Source organism: Helianthus annuus, chromosome 13 (assembly GCF_002127325.2).
Source record: "Helianthus annuus cultivar XRQ/B chromosome 13, HanXRQr2.0-SUNRISE, whole genome shotgun sequence".
NCBI lineage: Eukaryota > Viridiplantae > Streptophyta > Magnoliopsida > Asterales > Asteraceae > Helianthus > Helianthus annuus.
Window position 1 is genome coordinate 147,317,571 of NC_035445.2, and position 24,948 is coordinate 147,342,518.

The window sequence follows — 24,948 nt, forward strand, 5'->3', positions numbered from 1 at the left end:
CCTCACACCGTGCCATGGTATGGGATCGGTCGTGAACTAATGTACTCAGGCATCCGTCAATGATGATAGAACATTGACATCGGGGCATCCTGCGGAAACGCATTCGGTTACCTAGTGTTCGGTATTGGAAAAACAGTTTAGTCGCTAACTTTTGGGGTAGCTCCCCATGGCATGTATAAACGGATAAATTAACTGGTGAAACAAGTTTTTGGTAATTAAAACTGGACAACTAGTGAACTCACTCAGCATTATTGTTGACCCCTTTACTGCATGCTTGCAGGTGGCCAGTGACTGGAGCAGCTACTTGGGATGTGTAGTGGTCGTCTGCCCGTGTGTTGGGCATTTATTATGCTTACCTTATGAACATTGTTTAAAACTGTTAATTATGCTTCTGCTACATATACTCTGAACTTAAGACTTTGAATATTGAACTTGATATTTGCTAATCTTATGGTTAGTAAGTATTACTTAAACATTAGCCAATGCTTAGTATAATTGGTGGCTGGATCCTGGTCAGTCACGCCCTCGAAGCGGGTGTTATCCGCAGGTGGAATTTGGGGGGTGTGACAGTAAACATTTTCCATCGCACTCAAATAATGCCCCTACAATTTATCAAAACAACGTGATTGTAACTGCAATAGATACGGAAATTATATAAAAATAATACGATCATTTACATATTTTCCCCTATTAAGATCATTTATTACATAAGGGAATATATGTAAAACTCCCAACATAATAAAAGTTAACTATAACAACAAAATAATACTCAAATAATAAAGATAACTTACATATACTTTTTCGGCTCGTTTCGTACAAAACTTCAATTCCTCCAAGTTATATATGTCAATCTCCCCGTCCCGTAATTTTTGTTTGCATTCTTTAGTGAGGTGGGTTTCCATAAATATTTGTTTAAAATTGGGTTCCTCGTTCATTTTCCTTTTCTACATAAAATAGAGTGCAGTTAATGTTAAATGTTGAAGTAAAACAAATTACTTAAGATTACAAGTATGATTAGCTTACCATTCGGGCACGACGCTCAGCATATCCCATTGATCCACCCGTGTGTCGCGATGACTTCCCACTCGTATCAGCGCTTCTGCGGTTTCTTGACCCACTAATGGACTTGTTAATCCAACCAGTTGTGTTCCAACGCTATAAAGAGTGTGTATGTATATGTTTGTATCATATGTTAAAGGCAATAATGATAAGAAAAAAAAGGGTACTAACTCGCTTACCCTACACAATTCACACCATACTTCAAGAGACATTGAATGAGGCGGATAATCATGAATTATGTCAAATTGTATATAATTTTTTGGATCCATATCTGGTCGAACAACTAATGCCATCCTTGTGGAGGTTATTCTCAAATGCCTCATTATGTCACTATAACGTGTCTTTAGCACGTTAATAAACCCTTCATGTATGAGTTGCTCGCTTGCCGGATCCCACCTCCAACGGGTCTACAAAAATAAAAAAAGATGTCACTTAAGTCGTTCATACACTCTTATTAATACTTAGTAATACAAGTGGTCTCCTGCTTATGGGCTTTGATTGAGTAATACAAGTGGTCTCCTGGTGACTGTGAACAAAAGGTCATTTGGCATTAATGTAAATAAGATCTAATGCTTGTCCAATTGATATAATGTTCATGGGAAGATACCTAAATTGTATACAGTACTGGTGTTTAACTCCCGTGTTGCGGGTGCGGGGTTCGTAAAACCATATTAAGTAGTAAGAAAACGACAAACAAAACCGAGAAAAATTGTAAAGCAAAAAACGCTAATTTATATCGTCACGTGACGTAAAATGCAGGCAAAAACAAATGCAAACTTATACCATGTACTGCCATAAAATGTAGATAAACTCGGATTTGTAGCAAAAGCTTTTATTCAAAGACCCAAAAAATAAACAAAACCTTCATATTAAAAAATAATGTATACAAACCTAAAGGAAATAAGTATATAAACCATACTATAAAACAAAAACAAATAATGACAAGGACCATACTATCCATTCAATCGTTTCACTATTGCTGTGTGATGAAAAAATAATTTGGAAATTACAACATTGGCACCATTGTAAATATATCTTAAATGAAGGGTTTTTGAATTACTGAAGACAAGAAATACTCTAATTGTATTATATAATAATGTTGCAGTTTTTCTTAAATCATGTTAACGTAACTGTATCTGTTTTTTCATAAATCATGTTTGAAAAGCAATGTTCGCAAATCGCGATTGTTTGAAAACAATTGGCCTACGTGAGAACTTTTTTCTTTACGTTATACTAGTCTTTCAAGAAACTAAACCTGCCAAAAACTAGAGTGTGTGTGAACAATTTGTCTCACATCGGGATTATACTGGTCTTTTACTGGTCTTTCAAGAAACTATACTGGTCTTTCAATATACTAAACCTGCCAGAAACTAAACCACATAATTAATTTACTTCAGATTATAATTAATTTACCTGCCAGCAATTTACTCTATAAATTATCCTAAACCACATAATTAATTTACTTCATATTGAACAATTTGGGTTGTGATCTGGTTTCGTGGTTGATGGCCATGTTTTGGGTTGTTGGTCTCCGCTTTTGGCATCCGCTCCTGTATGCTTGTAACACAGGCTTACTTAAACGGTTTTCTCATGGGGCTTGGGGTTTATTTTAGAAGGTAGGGCCCTGGCTGCAAGAGGGTTAGGAAGGCCCACCAGCTGCCTAGGATGAGCTTCTGGATCTGTCTATTGAAGGCCCATCTTTGGGTGTATTACATTATGTCCGGGCTGGTTAACAAGCCCACTGTTTTCTGCCTTGGTATTCAGCCAACATAACTACTTGGGCTTATCTTGTTAATATGAGTGATGGCCTAAATAGCTACTTATTGGGTCCGAGTTCCGTGAGGTTGTTAATATGAGTGATGGCCTAAATTGCTACACTTGTTGGTGTAGCAGTTGCAAGTGAAGGGGCATACAAAAGATTATGAACTAAAGAAGGAATTAAGATATAGGAACTAAAGAAACAAAGAGCTGAGGAATAAGGTCTAGTATTGAAGTCTGTAAAACTCAAGACTTGCTTAGCTACTAACCCAATGAGTTTTTAGTTACATATTTAACTTCTTCTACAGACGAAATTTCCATAGGATTTCTGATAAGTCAATAAGCATGTGAACGCTAGATGCAAGTTATTTTCCAATCCCTTTGTTAATAATATATGTCATTACAATATTATCATTTTAAAATGACTGGAGGCTTACCCACATTTTTTTTCTACTTTTACATGACTTCTATAACAATGAAGACCTTTTGAATTTAGAAATTGTAACACATTTTTCTATTGATGATATCACTATGAGGACTACATGTGTCTTTTACATATTTGACAAACAGACAATTGTAGCAGTTATGAGTATTAATATGTTTAAAAAACGGCTGGATACCTGTTCCGACCCGAACCCGTTCCGATCCGAACCAAAACAAACCCTAAAGACCACAACAACTACCCACAACACTTTGATCATTAACGACCCCATTCCCATTACAGATAACACTCTATGTATAAAAAAAAGTGCTTCACAACACGAAATTGTAGCAAACACTATTGTATCAATGCATAAACTAGTAATTAATGCTTCACATTTCAAAATATCAAATTAGGGTTCAAACATAGAACTAAACAACAAAAGTTCAATAAATAAATCAAATCAGAAATACAAACCTTGTGCTTCAAATGCAATATTAGAACGAGCCCTTGCAGATTCTTGGATACGAGACCGCCGATGTGACTAGCGGTGAGCAAACGAGCAGCGTGCTCCAACCGGTGAACAAAAGTTCGAACTTGCTGAAAGGATGAGAGGTGTAGGGTTTATGTGGGTTAGTGTAATGTAGAGAAGATGAAGAGGTGGGAACTGATCGTGTAATGTAGAGAAGAGGAAGAGGTGGGAATTGATAATTGGGTTTTGAAAAGTTTTTAAGTGGTATAGTAAAATGGTAAATTAAAAAATTTTTAAGTGATATTCCTCACTAGGTTATGACTAAGTTAGGGGTGTGAATTTCCGACACGATCCGAAAACACGACACGAACCTAACACGAAATTTTTGGGTTTGGGTTTAACCTAAACGGGTTCGGGTCAGTTTCAGGTTGAACCCGCCAACCCGTTTAGCTAAACGGGTCAGGTTCGGGTCAACCAGGTCGGGTTGGCGGGTTGACCCGTTTAACCCATTTCTATAATATTTTTTAACGATATATTTTATGTTATAAATTAAATTTGGTGTGTATTTTATGTTATACTTATAACTTAAAAATAGAAATTAACATAAGATTTTATGATTTTAATGTAATTTTATTATCTAATTTGTGTTTTTTTTCTTGTAGATGTTAGTTTTAATATATAATTTGCTGAAAAATAAAAGAAATCGGGTTGAACGGGTTGGGTTCGGGTTAGCCTGCAAATATTCGGGTCACGTTCGAGTTCCCCACACATCGGGTTGAACCAAGTACCAAACGCTCATCCCCACACATAGGTAGGTACATACGTTTAATAAAATAAGAATTATTATATGTGTTGTTTTCTACATATTTGTGACAAATACTATAAAATCGTCAGAAATGTGTCACAACTTGTGACGGATTTCCGACAGAATATAAATTTGTCATAAATGCGTAGAAAATAGCTACAAACTTCCTACATATTTCTGACGAAAAAATTTTACGAAAAAATTAGTGGTATTCTATAGTACTAATAATGCCTTCTTTTAAGATATATAAGTATTCATATAACTTAGCCTTTTTTAACGTTATATAACTTTTAATACATTGAAAGATAGATAAAAATACGGTGTTAGTTCGGCACAGTTTTTGGTGATTTTTGGTACCGGTATTTTAATGTAATATTCGGTATACCGTGCCGTGTACCGTACCAAATCGATACCGAACCGAAAGTATCGGTACTGAAAACGCCAAAAAGTGGGTACCGGTTCGGTACCCACTAAAAAATTGTTATGAAAAAATCGTGGTACCGGTACCAAGTACCAAACGCTCATCCCCACACATAGGTAGGTACATACGTTTAATAAAATAAGAATTATTATATGGGTTGTTTTCTACATATTTATGACAACTACTATAAAATCGTCAGAAATGTGTCACAACTTGTGACGGATTTCCGACAGAATATAAATTTTGTCATAAATTCGTAGGAAATAGCTACCAGCTTCCTACAAATTTCTGACGAAAAATTTTTACATTTCGTCTTTCTAAAGTCCAACATCGTTTTTTTCAATCAATCTTTGGTACAGTTTTATTGTACATGATATGCTTTTGTTTTACAAAGTTATACAACTTTAGTGGCAATTTGTATAAGTACATATATATTTAGTGGTTTATATACACTGTGATACATACTCATATACATACACACAAACATATACGCACAATACACCCACACACATCCATACGTATATCATTATCCACCATCCACCACCCACCACCGTCCATCACCACAACCGCCGTCCACCACCCACCACCACCACCGTCCACCATCCACCACCGTCCATCATCATCACCACCACCACCGGCCACCACCCATCAACGTCCACCACCCACCACTGTCCTCCAACACCTACCACCGTCCACTACCACCGTTCATCACCACCACCCACCATCACCATCGTCCACCACCCATCAACGTCCACCACCCACCACTGTCCTCCAACACCCACCACCATTCACCACCCACCATCGTCCATCGCCGCCACCACCGTCCACCACCCACCACCACCGTCTACCACCATCACTGTCCACCACCACCCACCACCACCGTCTGTACACCACCACCAGTTTATTTTAGAAGCCTGTAGAAGTTAAACAACAAACAGTCTTCTTCTTGTAGACTGCATACATTTGGTGCACCTCTTCTGCTACAGATGTCTGTAGATGTGGTGGTACCGGTATTTTAATGTAATATTCGGTATACCGTGCCATGTACCGTACCAAATCGATACCGAACTGAAAGTATACGGCGTTAGTTTGGCACAGTTTTTGGCGATTTTTGGTACCGATATTTTAATGTAATATTCGGTATACCGTGCCGGGTACCGTACCAAATCGATACCGAACCGAAAGTATCGGTATTGAAAACGCCAAAAAGTGGGTACCGGTTCGGTACCCACTAAAAAATTGTTACGAAAAAATCGTGGTACCGATACCAAGTACCAAACGCTCATCCCCACACATAGGTAGGTACATACGTTTAATAAAATAAGAATTATTATATGGGTTGTTTTCTACATATTTGTGACAAATACTATAAAATCGTCAGAAATGTGTCACAACTTGTGACGGATTTCCGACAGAATATAAATTTTGTCATAAATGCGTAGGAAATAGCTACCAGCTTCCTACAAATTTCTGACGAAAAATTTTTACATTTCATCTTTCTAAAGTCCAATATCGTTTTTTCAATCAATCTTTGGTACAACTTTATTGTACATGATATGCTTTTGTTTTACAAAGTTATACAACTTTAGTGGCAATTTGTATAAGTACATATATATTTAGTGGTTTATATACACTGTGAAACATACTCATATACATACACACAAACATATACGCACAATACACCCACACACATCCATACGTATATCATTATCCACCATCCACCATCTACCACCCACCACCGTCCATCACCACTACCACCGTCCACCACCCACCATCACCACCGTCCACCAATCACCACCCACCACCGTCCATCATCACCACCACCACCGGCCACCACCCATCAACGTCCACCACCCACCACTGTCCTCCAACACCTACCACTGTCCACTACCACCGTTCATCACCACCACCATCCACCACCCACCATCACCATCGTCCACCACCCATCAACGTCCACCACCCACCACCGTGTTACGCCCTAACACGTTTTACCTTAAAAATGACGCAGCGGAAAAGAGCTTTAAAATTTCTTTCCTTATTAACTACATTACTTTTGAGAAGGTTCCAAAAGCTAAAATGTTAAACGTTCTATAAAAGAATTCACAACATTCATACTAAAATTTACATTTCTAGACGTTATATATTTCAACTATACGATCGATCTATCCGTGCAATCCTTGCTCTTGACTCGATCTACGTCCGCTTCACTTCCTAAGTAGCAGAAGAAGTCCGTGTAGCACATGTGGGCATCACATACAACTTAGCCATTAGTCAACGACAACATTATATAACATTAATCTCATATAATTAAGGATTGAATAACGTTCGACAATTTAACATTAGTTCATCCAACTATCTTTACTCATCCTCTTATTCCGGGTTGGGCTTAAATTTCATAAGGATCCGATGTACTCGTTCCTGCATTACATACCAACCTCAAACGCATAATTAGTAACGTTAAAACTCTACGTATTTAAATAATGCACACGTACCATCTTACATGCATACATACTCCTCTACATACATACATACCTTTCTTACAACTTTACATACGTACATACACTCATACATGTCTTTACACATACATACCTACACAACCACATACGTACATATCTTTCCTACATCCTTACATAATCATACAATATTTACATGGGACTTAGACTTAGATTTATAGCCCATAGACATCTAAGGAACCATCAAAATCATGTTTGGAAAGTTCACCGTAGTCCACGGATAACAAACCGAAGCCTACGATACATAAATCAACTTAAATATCAAATTTTTAGGTTTTTGAACTTGGGGAGGGCGTCGGCGACGGCCCTTGCAATTACCCGTAGCCAAAAATCCCCGTAGACAGTCAAATAACCCGTCAGCCAAAAATTCACTTTCTGGAGCCCGTCGGCGACGCCCCCATACCCGTCGGCGACGCCCTCTAAAATTTGCAGTTTTCTGCAGTTCCATTTCGTCATCCATACGCACTAAAACGCGCATAACTTTTGAACCGTTTACCCGTTTAACCTCCCGTTTCTTCCTACATGCTTGTAAATTCACATTTTATCATATTAACTTAAAATCCTACCTCCGGATTAAGGAAATTCTTAACTTACGTGCATTCGACATATTATCATTTTCTAACTATTTGACCCGTTCGTGCATTTATCAACATAATCTGTTTATTTGACCTCAATCTCATATGAACTTTAATAATTTCATTGGCACCTATCATAAAAGATTAAATTCTCGGACGTCTTGCATCCTCTTAACCCATTTTCGCTCAAAAGCTTATTTTTGACCCGTTATGGGTATTTGCGCATTAAGTGGACTATGACATACAAAACCCTATACTTCGCTTTCATACTTGACCAAGACATTACTCTAATCGAATAGCTCGATTCCAAACGACTTCTAAGGTCGTTTGCCCGAAATACCTATCAAGGGCATTTTAGTCAACTTTGCTCTATCCTTAATACTAAGAAATTCTTTACATAAGTAACCAATCCTACTACTTATCTTCAATTCTTAATCACACATACCTTGCTCGGATCAAAACTAAGATCCGTTTAATACTTCATTGACCTCATACAATTCATTCCTATTTGACCTCAATTATCATATATAATTAAGTTGCATATAACATTACATAAACAACTAAGATGTGATTACGGAATCACTTACCTTGAGCGTCCGTTTTCGTATTCCCTTCCTTGTCTCCTCTTGACCCGTTAGCTTTCCATGCTTGATCCCTTGCTAATACGACGCATATCCTTTCATTCCATCATATTTCAACATTGTTAGTATACATGATCATTCCTCGTATCAATCATTCTATTCCTATGTCACCTTGACTTTCATTGGTCACCACTAACATTCATAAGGCATAGACTCGTTACTACACTATTCGTAGTTCAATCAAATCAACCTACCATCATGTGTGTCGTATAATTATCTAGCAAGTTTTTACATTTTGTACACGTTCACCTCTTAATCACCACTAGACAAATAACGAAAGCCATGATGGCCGTCACACCATACAAGTACAAGGTAAAATCCCCAAAACGCATGATTTTGATCAAAGCATACATTCAACCCGAATTCTCATATGAATTCCATCTAAAGCATATTATTCAAGCTAGTTCACTATCAATTACTTTATTAACACCTTCTATGCGTATTCATCGATTCATTGCATACAATCTCATATATCAAACTCACCTAAGCATTTCATCAAGCACTTGGCGTGCATACCACAGTTTATGCACAATGTACAAGCATCTTAAGCACAATTTCCATACTTCACTCATTGATTAACATAAACATCCTACTAACTTGAAATCTACCATTCTAATCATGAGCACATAGTTCTAAATCAATTACTCCTAACAATTTCACCAACACCAACCTAATTAGCATGTAGAACTTCACAAATTCTTAACCATCTTTTGTCATGCAAATGGGTTTTGCCCTAAACCACTCTCATATTCAATATTTAGCATTTCTTGATGTTTTAACAACCATAGCAACCATTAATCATACCAATTAATGCATTATATTCACGAATTTTACTAAACCCACAAAATCAAACATCACCAAATCATGAAATTTCACTTACTTGAGGTTAAGAACACTTAGTACATCAAAATTCCTTGCTCATGCATCCGATTCCTTGCTAATTTCGCCTTTAATTGATGGAATTTTAGTGACTTAGGGTTTATGAGAGGGAAAGAGTTCCATGGCCCTTCTCTCGATCGCACACCAGACTCAAAGTCTGGTTTCTTTTTTTTATCAACTTTATAACATAATTACACATCTAGTCCCTTATCTTTTTAAAACATATCACTTTACCTCATATTTACACACTAACTTTGCTAAACCTTAATAATGGTAAAATTTCATGTTTACCATTTCTTTTCGCTAACTCATTGCGAATTAAACATTATAACGTGTCCTACGAAATTTGGGGTGTTACACACCGTCCACCACCCACCATCGTCCATCTCCGCCACCACCGTCCACCACCCACCACCACCGTCTACCACCATCACTGTCCACCACCACCACCACCACCACCACCCACCACCACCGTCTGTACACCACCACCAGTTTATTTTAGAAGCCTGTAGAAGTTAAATAACAAACAGTCTTCTTCTTGTAGACTGCATACATTTGGTCCACCTCTTCTGCTACAGATGTCTGTAGATGTGGTGCGCAGACTGCAGACATTTTACCTATTAAAAAACAAACAACACCTAAGTCTACCAAATCATGCCTAATCCGCTACTCCCAAGTCAATATCGGCCTGCATATACATGCATACATGCATACATGCATCCATGCATACATGCATACATGCATCCATGCATACATGCATACATGCATACATACATACATACATACCCACATACACATATAGATACAAACATGCATATACGTACACATACATACATACATACATACCCACATACACAAATACATATATACATACATACTCACATTATACTCATATCCATTTGTCCACATAGTTACGTACATTTAATATTTAAAATAAAAATAATTATATAGGTTGTTTCTTACACATTTGTGACAAATCCTTAAATGTCGTAACAAATGTGTAACAACGTGCAATTGATTTAAGCATTTTGTCATAAATGCGTAGGAAATTGTATTCATACATGGATTGTTTCCTACGCCTTTGTGACAACTATATTTAAAAATAAGCATTTTGTCATAAATGTATAGAAATATGTTTATTTTATAATTATAGTTAAATTACAGAAAGCATATACATCAGCCAACTTCAAGGGTGGTATATTCTCATCAATAAACAAAACAGTAAACTGTACAAGTTCACCATTTCAGCAAAATCACCACACATTATAAACCAAAACCTATCTCTATACAAGTACTTATACTATAGAACCCAAAAACCACCTCCTTACACGCGGTTTCTAAAGTTCAACCTCATGAAGGTCATCGTTACACCCATCACCGTTACTCGTTTGTGCTAAACCACCTTCACGTGGGACAAACGACCTTGAAGCCATACCTAAAACCTCACCACTTGATCTCATATCCCTACTAGAACCCGAAAACCGTTCATCGATACCTCCACCCCACGAAACCGTTCTTCGTGAGTGAGGTGAACCGGATGTGCTCGGGTATGAAGGAATGATTCTCCCTCTTGCGATATCATCCATGCTTGCAAATCTTTGCATGGAAGATTGATATGTAGGAGGTTGAAACTGGTTGTGTATTGAAGTCGGTGAATGATTTTCATCAACGGTTTGTTGTTGTGTGTTATCTTGAAACGGGTCAGTTGGTTGGTCAACTGCGGGTGCGGCCTTTGGAACAAAGAATTGTGGATTTGATTTTGTGACGGGTTTGATCGAGGACGCAGAAGGAGACTGGAACAACTTGGTTGGGTTCCCACCACCTTGGTTAAACGTGTCAACGTACCTGCAAAAAAAAGCACATAAAAAATAGGGTTGGCAAATCATGTCTTATCTTGTTTGGCAGTTCTCTGACAACGCGAATAACACAAGTATTAAACATGAATACAACTCGTTTAACTACTTTATATCTCATGTCTATAACACCGTTGTATGTTTTATCTACTAAGAAGAAGAAATGATGGATCATAGTCTCCTAATTTTTATTTATTTATAAAAAGTAAAAAAACAAGTAGTGTACTTTCAGTTAATAGGTCTAATCGTGTCTTATACTGGTGACCTATTGCCAGCCCTAATAAAAAACATTAGGGTCGAAACGGTCTTGTTTAAGTACCAACATTTGGGATGGTGATTTGACATGCTATAATACTAATCTTTGGTAATCATTATTGCTACAGTAATTTATTTAAAAAAAAAACTGGTAATCGTAACTAATGCATAAAAATTAGACATGAGGTGAATGTCAATGTGTTTGACCACTTTCCCTTTTTGCTAAAATTTATGATTTTACCCGTTTGAGATAAAGTCGTAAAAACGCAACCCAAATTGATCTGTTTATAAGTAGAGGTACAAACGAGCTGCTCTAGATCGGCTCAAGAAAAGCTCGAAACAAGCCGAGTCGAGCTTATTTAAACTTGTTTATTGAACCGAGCCCGAATCTGAAAATAAGCTTGTTTAGTAAACGAGCCTGAACTTCACTTATTGAGCTTGCGAGCCTAAACGAGTCTATTATTTATATTATTTTTATTTAAATATTAATTGATAGATAATAAATGAGCCGAGCTCCAGCTCTCATAAGTTAACCAAGCTCGAGCCTGAGCCTGAGCCTGAGCCTGGTCGAGCTCGAGCTCGGTTCGTTTGCACCCCTATTTATAAGTAAATGGATCAAGATTACCACCTCAACGATTTTTTTTTATAGTTGTAAGAAAAGAAAACAGAACCAATCACCTTTGTCGAACACCTGTCCTTCCACGGGCTGCGAATTGGCTTGAGGTGGCGGGAATTGGTGGGATTCCGGAACTTTTTGAGCTTGAAAACTCGGAGCTTCCATTGGTAAGAGATCCGTCGCCCTTTACAGCACTTTTTGAGGAATATTCCGGTGTTCCGTTCTGAAAAGTTGACATTGTTGGAGGTGGAGCAATCGCCGCTTCCTCTGCTGGCGGATCAACACCTTCCTCTACCCATCTTTTAAGTTTCTCATCGTAATAAAACTTGTTCTTCTCTCCAAGTTTCGCCTAAAACGTACAAAAAGAGAGAGAGAGAAGTCAACTTATAGGCCAAAATGACATTTTCAACAAGTCAAACAAAAAAGTTAGGAACTAAACTGCTAAAATGTTTAAAAGTTAGCAGGTTTTATTCCAACATTTTATAAATATACTTAAAAGGCTATGTCGGTTCGCCAATTTGACATAGCCACATGCCACCTTGTGGTTGTTCACTAGAATTTTACTCATTTTACACTTAACTTGGGTAATTTTTGTGTTTAGTCCTTTTACTTTAACTTTTACATGTTTAGTCCCTCTACTTTAATAAAGCTATTTCCTCATTGATTAACTTTGCTTATATACATGTTTAATCCCTCTACTTTAAATTTGCTAGAATACATGTTTAGTCCACTACTTTTATTCCCTTTTAGTGTTTTTTTTTCTCTTGCTAACGTGACAAACCAAACTGATTCCAATCAAACAATATTGTTACCGGTATCAGTATCATCAAAACCAGTATTTTTTTTCATTTTACTATTTCGCCTTGTAGTATTTTTATATGTGCATTGACGTTTCAATGTTCTTTTCCTCGTGGTTTTACGTTGTTCATATACTGAGTGTCGGTACTGTACTGATAATCAAACTTCCGCCGCAATGCACAGGGTAAAATTACTACTTAAACTTAATATATTATCTGAATATTTAGAGGGCAAGCAATCAGTTCTACATAATTTTGATACTAACTGCAAAAGAGCGGTTTATCTGATACCTGTTTGTCCGGCCAAGGTTTTAGGACCAAATCCACAGTCTTTTGGAGCAAGCGGGACCCAAAAAGACCAAACCGTGAAGTACCAGATGCTTTACCTTGTGAATCTGTGGAGTTTTCTTTTGATGAATCAACCTGATTCTACATCAAAAGTTCCCACATCAGATAATAACCTAAATAGCTAAATCAGAAAAATACTTGCGATGGTTGGGTTATGCTAAACGGGTTTTATCCTAAGAAGTGTAGAAAGTAAAAAAATAAAACGGTCTCAGAGAAAATGCACAGCGTCATCCGCCTTTTTTGTTCAACGTGGTTTCATTCGTTTTTTTTTTCAACGTGGCGCCATCCACATTTTTTGTTTCCTTGGACACGTGGCATTTATTACCTGAGGGCTTCCTACACATTTTAGGATAAAAATCCTTGTTATCAGAACCCAAACCTACTTGCAAAAAATGATTTTGTATTATTTTCATTAGGGTTGTGAATTTTTGACACGACACAAACCTAACATGAAATTCGCAGGTTTAGGTTAGTCTAAACAAGTTCGGGTCAGTTTCAGGTTAAACTCCGCGAACCCATTTAGCTAAACGGTTCGAGTTCGTGTCAACCCGGTCAGGCTCCCATTTATATTATATTTTATTTTTTACATATGTTTTGTGTCATAATTAAATTGGGTGTGTATTTTTGCCATAGTTATAACTTAAAAAGAGAAATTGACATAAGATTTTATAATTAAAATGTAATTGTATTATATAAATTTGTGCTTTTTTAGTTAAATGTTAATTTTAATATATTAACTTGTGAAAAAATTAAAAACATTAAAAAAATCCGGTAGAACGGATTGTGTCCGGGTCAACCCGCGAATATTCGGGCCGCGTTCAGGTTCATATGAATGACACAATTTTTGGGTTTGGGTTCGTCTAAAATTTTCGGGTTCTGGTCGGGTTGAACCTGCCAACCCGCAAACATGACCCGTTTAGCACCCCTATTTTTAATAAAGTTCACACAGAATTATATCACAACCTGCCTAGGAGACCGACCAAAATCAGGCTCGGAAACACTTCTGTTATGCATGATTCTTCTGTTGTTTCCCTCTGCGGACTGCTGAGTGATGGGCTCCATGGAAGCAGATGGCACTAACGATGACATGGCCATTGTTGACTGGCTAGACAATACGCGGTGTCCGTTGGGTTGGTGATTAAGGTCACTTTGTGTACTAGAACCAGATGTTGATGGAACAGGTGGCGGCAATCCCCCAAACACGTGATGTGTGGTGCTGTCAAAAAGGTTAAGTAATTTTCCAACTAATTTACCAGGAGCTAAGTTTGTAGAGAATCCACCCTGAAAATGAAAAATATAATAGATAATGAAAAATATCATAGTAGTATTAATTATAATACCAATAATTACAACTAGGCTACAAGCGAACCGAGCGTTTCAGTGAATAGTTCGTGAACCGTCCGGCGGGAAGTTCGTTTGTGTTCGTACGTTTAATAAATGACTCAACACGAACACGAACATGAAATTCCGTTCGTTTAGTTAAATGAACAAACATGAACAGAGGTTGCATTCATTCATTTATGTTAGGTAACATGTTCGTTTGTGTTCGATAGTTCATTAGTGTTTTTAGCTTTTAGATATATATATATATTTTTAAATACTTCAAAGTTCACAAATAAAAATTATATTTAATAAGAATCAATGTATTCTATACTATGTTCATGAACGCTTGTTTGTGTACGTTTGTTTCCATTTGTGTTCATGAACATTAGTGTTCATGAGCATTAGTGTTCATGAACATTAGTGTTCATGAATGTTCGTTTGGCTTGTTGCCTAAAACTGGCAAATAAACACAAACGAACACAAACATGAACACGTTCATTTCCTTAATGAACAAACACGAACATAAAATCTATTTCCTTAACAAATGGACATTAACAAGGTCGTGTTCGTGTTCGTTTGCAGTCCTAATTACAACAATAACAAATATATTTCCTTAACGTGCATTTTTATAGTTATTTATTTTCCCAAATATCTCAGTTCAGCTGTATTGCTTTTACCTGTTGATGAGTTTTTATTCTGTCTTCTAAGGATATAACCATATGCCTCCATGTTTCTACTTCAGGGGCTCGGCCAGTTTTTAATGATTTCGTAATTACTTGACAATACCTAAAATTAAGGAAAAAGACAGTTAATTGGAAAAAAAAAGGAATAAAACAAAACAAAACTGTAAAAAAATATAAATAAAAAATATCGATTTTTGTATGCTTACTTTAGTGAGTCGGATATTCTTCCGACTTCAGCCAACATATAGGCATATATAAGCTTATACGGTTGAAACGGTAGCAAGGTGAACTGAGAATTCCCCAGAAGCTTTGAGTATTCATACACCTCTGTCCTCTGTTTATAAAACCACATCAAAGTATTTTATAAACTTTTTAAGAAAGAACAAAAAAGAAAGACAAAAATGTCATTTTCGTCCTTTGAGGTTCGGTCAGTTTTGTGACTTTTGTCCAAAGGTTTGTTTTTCCGCATCTGGATCCAAAAGGTTTGAAATCTATTCATTTTCATCCAGCTCGTTAACTCCATCCATTTTTCTCCGTCAAGTCAGGAATATTTTCGTCTTTTTTGTTAACTTAAAGGGCAATTCAGTCTTTTTCACTTTATGTAAAAGCATTTAGCATAATTTACAAATATTAAAAAAGACGAAACTACCTTTAAGTTAACAACAAATATGCAAATTTCCCTTCTTTAACGGAGAAAAACGGATTGAGTTAACGAGCCGGATGAAAATGGCAAGATTTCAGACCTTTTGGATCCCAATGCGGAAAAACAAACCGTTGGACAAAAAACGCAAAACTGGCCAAACCTCAGGGACGAAATCAGCATTTTATTCAAAAAGAAGTATGTGGGTGACCTGACGAGACCAGACCCGACCCGTTTATACCTGAATGGCTTCTGGAGAGGCATATGTTCGGGAATGTTTCCAGTGATCTGCGCCAATGAGACAAAGTCTTGCACTGTCGGAATAAGGCTCAAAGTTTGCTTCAGCGACTAAATAGCAAATGTGTGCAGCAATGATCTGAACCGTTAATTAAAAGAATCTCAAACTTAATTGAATGATCTGAACCATTAATTAACAGTAGTATGCTTAGGTGGATTATAATGTGTAGCACTTACGTTACTTGTTTCCTTCCACAAACAGTCACCGAGATGAATAAGCACCAGTTCATCATCTTTGGTCCTGTTAGCAGTAATCATAGCCAAATTCTCTTCCCAATCGTCAAGCATAGCGTTTGCACCAAGTTGAGCCTACAGCCAATCAATTATAAGATTCAAAATGAATGGGTCGGTCAGGTTGGGTAGCGGGTCAATAGGGGTGCTAAACAGGTAGTGTTCGCAGGTTCAACCCGACCCCAACCCAAAAATCGTGTCATACATATGAACCCAAACACGGCCCGTTCAAGCCGAATTTTTTTATTTTTTTACTTTTTTTTCACAAATTAATATATTGAAACTAAAATTTACTACAAAAAAAACACAAATGTATATGATACAATTACATCTAAATTATAAAATCTTATGTTAATTTTTCTTTTTAAGTTATAATTATGGCATAGAATACACACCTAATTTAATTTATGACATAAAACATATGGTAAAAATTATAATAGAATATAAATGAGTTAAACAGGTCAACCCACCAACCAGACCGGGTTGACCTGAACCCGACCCGTTTAGCTAAACAAGTTCAGGGGTTCAACCTGAAACCGATCCAAACCCGTCTAGACCCAAACCCGCGAATTTCGTGCCGTGTTTAAATTCGGATAAGGGGTTCAAATTCACATTTTTGACAGCTTTAAACAGTAAGACGTGATTAAAAAATAATAAATCTACATGATGAGCCGAAAACAACAACAATACCTGTGCAGGCTGCTGAAACATATAAGTTGCATCACCTGCTGCTGGGTCAGTTGAGAACACATCAGCGGGTTGACCCGCAATAAGTAGGCATAAAGTCCGCAAAGGTGAGCCCGCTACTAGCTGGCGAAGAGCCATCTTCCTTACAGTATCCACATAGAACTGCAATAAACAGCCCGACCCGATAAGCAAACAAAATTGTAACAACTAAAATTCATGTTAACAATAAATTAACCAAAATTTAAATAAAAAAAATAACTAACCTGATCACCGAGTTGTGCTGCAAGAATAAGGGCAAGCCCCCATAATTGACCCTCTTGTGCACGATGAAGGGCTTCCATCTTTCTACCGGAAACTAGAAGAGTTTGGACTTCAGCAGCAGTTGCCTACGTCATATAATTAATGCTTTAAATATGTTTACAAAAACTAGATCATAACATCATGAAATATTTTTTTAGTAAAGTGATTTGACTAAAAATACAGTTTCAGAGACTTTCAACTGTTTGAGCTGTTTCCTTTTCAACTAAAAAAGTTATTTGATTAAATAAACAAAAGAAAGTGCAAACTGCAGAGGCAGGAAAAGATGCTATCCTAATATCTATGCAGTTAATATCGGTGATATATCGGTTATCGGTCCCCATAAATATCGGTCTGAATATCGGTACCCATATTATTGGCGATATTTAACCGATATATCACCGATTTTCCAGATATCAGTATCTTTCTTCGTAGTTCTACCATTCGTCTTTCTTCTTATTGTTACTATTAGTGTTTTAAGCGGTTAATTGTTAGTGTTGAATGTTACTGTTTTAAGTCTTAATCAGTTCCTACTTGCTACAATTGTTAGTGTTTTGCAAGTTGCAAAAAGTTAATTTGTTAATGGTAGGAGAGTATACTGAATTGTTAGTGTTAGATTGCTATATATATAATATCTACATGATATCAAAATAACCGATATCCCAGCGCAATAACCTATATCTCAAATATCGGTCCTTGACCGATATCCAATATTTTACTACATTAACTGCATAGCCTAATATAGGGACAAGTTAATCATTTAAATAAGAAAAAAAGATGAATACATACCCTGGTCCGCCCTTCCGAAGGTAACTGTTGCAAGCAGTTGGAGAAAGCGCCATAATCAGCATATTCTGCACTGTTTTTCGTTGCGGATGCAAACAGTCTAGCAACAGCAACATCTGGAACATCATTTTCCTGGTTCAAGTACCAATGTACTAATATGAACATTTACAGTGTTATCAAGTTGAAACGCTGTAGCACTTATCATTTACAAATCTTAGGGGTGCAAATGAGCCAAGCAGCTCAAGAAAAAGCTAGAAACGAGCCGAGCTTGAGCCTAAAATAACGCTCGTTTATTTATCAAGCCCGAGCTCGATCCTGGCATGTGAAGCTCGTCAGGCTCGTCGATCGAGCTTTAGTGTAATATTAGTTTTTATTAATATTTAATAACATTTACCCCTTATTTAAAGTTGTTTAGTAAACAAGCCGAGCCGAGCTTATTTAAACTTGTTTACGAGCCGGTCTGAATCTAAAAATAAACTTGTTTAGTAAACGAGCCCGAGCTTCACTTATCGAGATCGCAAGCTTAAACGAGTCTATTATTTGTATTATATTTATTTAATATATTAATTATTAGATAATAAATGTGCCGAGCTCGGCTCAGCTCGTTTGCACCCCTAGTCAAATCTAATAAATTAATCTAAGCAATATGATGATAAAGTTATAAGTATTGTTGTTCAAAACGAAAACACTTAGAAGATTAGAATTTACCTTTGTTGTGGTATCAGTTCCGAAAGGAGAACGAAATTTCCCGTAGTGTTGTAAAGCGATTTTTAGCAAAGAAAGAAGCAACCGAAGAACTTGGTCTTTTTTGTGATTTGTGTCAGTAGGGCGTGTGATTCTCTCATCGATCCATCTAATCAACTCTTTACTGCCAAAATTTCCACCCGCCAGTGGACCGGGAAACGACTGGCGGCAAAGAGTATGAAAGTAACCGTGTACACTTGTCGCACTGCTCGACACATCACCTACTCTAGTGACAATTTCCATTAGGTTAAGAACAGAAATTGTTCCGGCACTACAACCCTTCAATAAAACAAACGCGCCTTTGTGAGTAACATGGTTAATTTAGGTAAATTCAAAGAAACCAAAAGATATTCTATTGACAACTTATAGTTGGAATCAAAATAAGAAAAGAGTAAAATGCTATTTTCGTCCCTGAGGTTTGGCCAGTTTTGCCACTTTCGTCCAAAGGTTTGTTTTTCCGCATCCAGATCCAAAAGGTTAAAAATCTTGCCATTTTCGTCCGGCTTGTTTACTCCATCTATTTTTCTCCGTTAAGTCAGGGGTATTTCCATATTTTTTGTTAACTTAAAAGGGTTTTAAAATACTTGTACATTATGCTAAATGCTTGTACATAAAGTGAAAAAAAAGGGTTATTGGATTTTATCACTCTTAACTATTGGCCATTGGCCGCTGCCACCCCCAACTATCACTTTGACTCCCGTCACCCCCAACTTATAACTTAGTGTGTTCTGTCACCAGATCACTCACTTTTGATCCTGTTATTATACTTTTGGGGGTGTTCTAAGATCCCTAAAACCTTCCTAAGATCCCTATGACACCCCAAAAAGTGTAGTAACATGTTCAAAAGTTAGGGATCGGTTAACGACGGGCGTCATAGTGATAGTTGGGGGTGGCTGCGGCCAATAGACAATAGTTGAGGGTGATAAAATCTAATAACCCAAAAAAAAAAAGATTTGCCTTTAAGTTAATAAAAAAGACAAAGATACCCATGAAACCGAATTGCCCTTTTAGTTAACAGAAAAGACGAAAATACCCATGAAATTGAATTTCCCTATAAGTTAACAAAAAGACGAAAATACCCATGAAACCGAATTGCCCTTTTAGTTAACAGAAAAGACAAAAATACCCATGAAATTGAATTTCCCTATAAGTTAACAAAAAGACGAAAATACCCATGAAACCGAATTTCCCTTTTAAGTTAACAGAAAAGATGAAAATACCCATGAAACCAAATTGCCCTTTAAGTACATATATACCAAATTGCCCTTTAAGTACATATATACCACTGATGAAAACAAAGATTTACAAGCTCACCTGGCTTCCATAAGATGAATTTATTACAGCACTTGTATCCTTCATCACAATTAGCTTGCCGCCAAAACCGAACGTAACCAACGCATGAGGAGGTTGACCATCAGATGACCTTCCAGCAGTAGACCCATAAGAATTTTGATGTCCACTTTGATGTACGCTTTGCTGAGAATAGTTTAGCTGGTTCTGACTCCCATACACCTTTGTAGCATTCATCGTATTACTTTGATCCATCATCGATTGACTAATATTCCCACCAGAACCAAAAGATTGAGCGCTAGAAACAGCAGGAACCTCATTACGAACCTGGCTAGATTTATTAAATGATGAAACCACTCCACCGTAATCGTAAGATTGCTGTTGATTAATATTGTTATCTACACGAAAATTAGTACCATAAGATTGCTGTTGACTATGTTGACTAACATTGTTAACAGTATCAGCTTGCCATTGTTGCTGCTTACCAAACGACCCGTTCCAATTATAGTCTAACTGTTCATTTCCGTAATAACTATTACTTGCAGGAAAACTATTTTGATCGTAAATCTGAGAATTATACGCATCTAAAGACCGCCATTCCTGCGCATTCATGTCGTAATACCAACCGGGATATTGCGGATCGAAATAAAAATGCGGTGGATACCCGTTATTTCCTTGTGATGATTGACTCCAACTCGATAAACTCTCGTTAGTGTGACTAGTTTGTGAATTTGGACTCCAAGTCATGGCACTTTCACTAGTACCTCGTTCTGCCAACAAAGATTGGCCAGTTTGCTGCAAATACGCAACCTCGGTTTTCGCATTCGAAACTGTCCAATCAGATGCGGAAACTGTATTATCGGCCATTTGTACGTTTGACATTGCCTCATAACTTCCATCAACTTGATACCATTGTCCGGTATTCGCATCGTACTTCCATCCCGGATAAAGACTCTCCCAATACTGACTACTATTAACGTCTTGACCATCCGAAATAGCATACGATTGACCCTCTTGAAGCTGATGTGAATAATCCGTAACGCTCCCAACATTTGATGAACCACTGTTAGCAATCTTATCCCCTTTAACAGCCGGATCAACCAAACTATTATCAAACTCCGAGAAAAAGTCATACGACCCGTAAACATTAGTATTATTGTTTACAGCCTCGGCTGTGAACGCACTCCACTGCACCTCCTTAACACCCGCACCACCCTCCGTTCCATGATACTGATCCATATTATTCGATTCTCGATTCGGATTCACATTATCAAACGCGTTCAAACTAGACGACACTGACTGACCGCGGTCCACTCGATCATCCTTCACACTCGATTCTCGATTCACATTATCAACCGCACTCGAAGCAGCTTTATTATCATCTTTTTTACCCAATGCATTATCAAACACACTCGAATGCTTCACATTCGCGATTCCGGTTGCCGTAACCGAAGACGATGAAGTGATCTTAACCGGATCGTCAACATTATCAACATCATCAACCAATTTATCGAAAAAATCCTCATCAGTATCCTCCATTATCAACAAACCATTTCACTCAAAACCTAACCCTAATGAATGATCTTCTCCAATCTCAATCTCAAAATCAACACATGCATGACGTCATACACACACAAACGAACAACAAATTCACAAAATCCCCAAAAATTGTGACGAATTCAGAACATAATCGACGAAATATGTATCTAGGGTTTTACCGATCGGCAACTAATAAATCAAATGATAAACGCATATTATTATCGATGGCGAATTTACCTTTGAATACTCTCAATTCATTGATCTGAAACGGTTTGAAATTCGGAAAATGAAGAGTAATTTTGGAGATCAAGATGTTAATTACTCGAAGGTGATACATATAGAAATCTGTATGTATATTAGAGAGAGAAACAAGAGACGTGCCCAGAATTTCGCGCCAGATGACTCAATAACACACAAAAGCATGAATGTTTTGTAATGAGGAAGTTACGAATTTGACCGTGGGTTGTTAACTGTTGTGTAAGAAAATTAGAAAAAAAAATGAATAAGAAAATAGAAAAATAACTGTTGTGTAAGAAAATTAGAAAAAAAATGAATAAGAAAATAGAAAAATGATTGATAAAAAAATTGTTAAATAACGGTTTACTACTAACCTATATATTAAGGTGTTGATTGTTTTTTTTGAGATAAAATGTCTGCAGTCTGCGGACCATATCTGCAGACATCTGTAGCAGAAGTGCTGGACCAAATGTCTACAGTCTGCAAGAAGAAGACTGTTTGTTTTTTTATTTCTGCAAACTGCTGAAATAAACTGAAATATAAATAAACTGATTTATCCCATAACATAAATGAACAAAAATTATACCCAAAGAAGCAAAAAAATATTTAACTTTATAAGCGAAAGCATCAAGTAGAACAAACAAAAACTCTAATCAAACAAACAAGCGAAAGCATCACACAATCTTTAATCAATCGATTCATCAATTTGAACAACTAATCCAACAAACAAACTAACAAAAATAACAATTATAAACAAAAATCAGAATTAAACTAACAACAAATAATAAAAAGAACAATTTTTTGAATTTTTTTTTTAACTTAAAACATACCTGTGTCGGCTGGAGTGGGTTTCGGCTGGATAGGTGTTGGCTGCAGTGAATTGACCAACTACGGTTCTGTTAACAATTGTATAAATCAATAATATGTTAAAGGCTACCCTCATTTGCCTCATAATCATGAGAAAAATCAAGTTGTATAAATCAGTTCTGTTAACAATTGTATACATCAGGTTGATTTATGGAATTATATGACACAATATATACAAAAATGGAGAAGACGTCAATTTAAGATCGAGTTGAACTTCGGTCAATTTCAAACCATGTAGTGAGTTGATTTCAGAACCATTTACAATATATATACACAATACATTAGTTCTGTTAAAGGCTACACTCATTTGCCTCAATTTAAGGAACTGCAAAAAAAGGAGTGGAATTATAGGACACAATACATACCTTTCTTCAAAGAGTGGTGGAGAAGACGTTGGAGGAGGTGTCGGCTGGAGTGGAGGGGCGACGGAGGTGGGTGTCAGCTGGAGGAGGAGGGCGACGGAGGTGGGTGTCGGCTGGAGGAGGAGGGCGACGAAGGTGGAGGGGGTGGCGGAGGTGCAGGGCGGCGGAGGTGGAAGGGGTGGCGGAGGAGGTGAGGTGCGCTTGAGGAGGAGATGGGTGCTAGGGTTAGTGTTTTGTAAGAGGGAGGATTGGAGAAGAGGAATGAAGATGTTGGGCCTTGTCTGCACGAGGAAGTGGTGGGGAAGAGATTTTTTAATGAAACCTCTTCCAAAAAACAAACAGGCTGCAGACCTCTACGTCTGCGAGTCGTCTGCGTTGAGAAGACAAAAGAGGTTGTGAAGTACTTTTTCTAAAAAAACAAACACCACCTAAGTAAACTGTGTTACAGTCTTCTTTATTATACGGGTTAAACAATGAAAATTGTTTATTTGCAGAGCATAATAAGACAAATATGTATATCTAATAATATGTTTAATCATCAATTATTTAGGAAACTTCTTAAGTATTTTTACATTGTTAGCCATAAAATATATTTGGACAGATATATCCTTCAAAACAGGGGCGGAAGTGTTATAAGTGGTAACCCCCGTTACCCCTTGACACTCCGGTGACGCTCCAACGGTAGTGTAAATTTTGGAAGAATTTGACCTTTTTTTTATTTCGTTACCCATTTTTTTAAACGTTACCTTATGCTGATTTTCTAGATCTGCCATTGCTTCAAAATTATTTGTTTAGAAGATAATATAAAACAGTTCATGATTGTATAAACCATTTATTTTGCAAATCGAATCTGGAAGTGAGTATTGTGTGCGTTGTAAGATTAAATATTTATTTATATGTATTTAATCTATTAGCCATCATTATCATTTATATAACTAGTGTAAATGCCCGCGCGTTGCCGCGGGTACTTATGGTTTTTAACACGCGTTGCATGGCGGGTTTCACATAATTTTTTTTAATACTAACTTGCTCAAACTCTTAATACATCAAACCATTATCTATACTACTTTAATAAGCATATAGGAAGGGCAAGAATGGTCATTTGCCATTTTACAAGTCTTTAAAGCATATTGTACAACCAACAATAGCACAAATGTTGAATCTGATCATCTATACTATTTTGGGCGACCAAACAAAACACGCGTACATCAAAATCCAAATTAGGTTTCAAAACACGCCGCTCCTCTCCTCAACTCCCCCCTTTCTCCCACTGGCGGTTCTAGGGTTTCAAAACCAGGCACTCCAAGATCAGGATCTAGGGTTTCTCTGTGATGAATCTCTTTACATCCGACACCAGATCGACTTCCTCATTATCATCACCACCATTTCTAGGGTTTCTTTACCAGTCGCTTCAAGATATACGCTTCCTCAGCGATGAATCTCCTAGATACAACACCAGATCGACTGGTTTGACCGCTCGGTATCTTTCTTTTTACAGTATCTTTTTTTTTGTTATTTGAATCGGATCTGTGTAATATTTCAGATCTGCCGT

At 37.0% G+C, this 24,948-nt stretch overlaps 1 protein-coding gene across 4 annotated transcripts; it reads right to left on the bottom strand.

Annotated features, from left to right (window-relative positions):
• Nucleotides 1-10,716: 10,716 nt before the first annotated feature.
• On the bottom strand, nt 10,717-23,604 carry LOC110899660 (protein transport protein SEC16B homolog). 4 transcript variants are annotated; one of them, XM_022146549.2, is made up of 15 exons: nt 23,400-23,603; nt 22,998-23,063; nt 20,416-22,400; nt 19,066-19,380; nt 18,361-18,489; nt 17,538-17,660; nt 17,278-17,436; nt 16,534-16,665; nt 16,301-16,435; nt 15,626-15,753; nt 15,414-15,522; nt 14,377-14,694; nt 13,357-13,488; nt 12,331-12,617; nt 10,717-11,389 (listed from the first exon to the last, which is right to left on the bottom strand). In XM_022146549.2, exons 3-15 carry the CDS (start codon nt 21,928-21,930, stop codon nt 10,882-10,884), a joined length of 3,990 nt encoding a protein of 1,329 aa, XP_022002241.1. In that variant the 5' UTR covers nt 21,931-22,400; nt 22,998-23,063; nt 23,400-23,603; the 3' UTR covers nt 10,717-10,881. The 4 variants fall into 4 exon arrangements, with proteins under 4 accessions (XP_022002241.1, XP_022002240.1, XP_035837520.1 ...); XM_022146548.2 differs by having other exon boundaries at nt 13,357-13,494; XM_035981627.1 differs by having other exon boundaries at nt 13,357-13,494; nt 20,416-21,858; nt 23,400-23,602.
• Nucleotides 23,605-24,948: the final 1,344 nt, after the last annotated feature.

Coding starts and splice junctions, on each gene's coding strand:
- LOC110899660 (XM_022146548.2), bottom strand. CDS start 21,930: ATGGAGGATACTGATGAGGATTTTTTCGATAAATTGGTTGATGATGTT. Junction 12,618..13,356: donor AACCTTGGCCGGACAAACAG/GTATCAGATAAA, acceptor TGTACGTTTTAG/GCGAAACTTGGAGAGAAGAA. Junction 11,390..12,330: donor AGGACAGGTGTTCGACAAAG/GTGATTGGTTCT, acceptor TTTTTTTTGCAG/GTACGTTGACACGTTTAACC.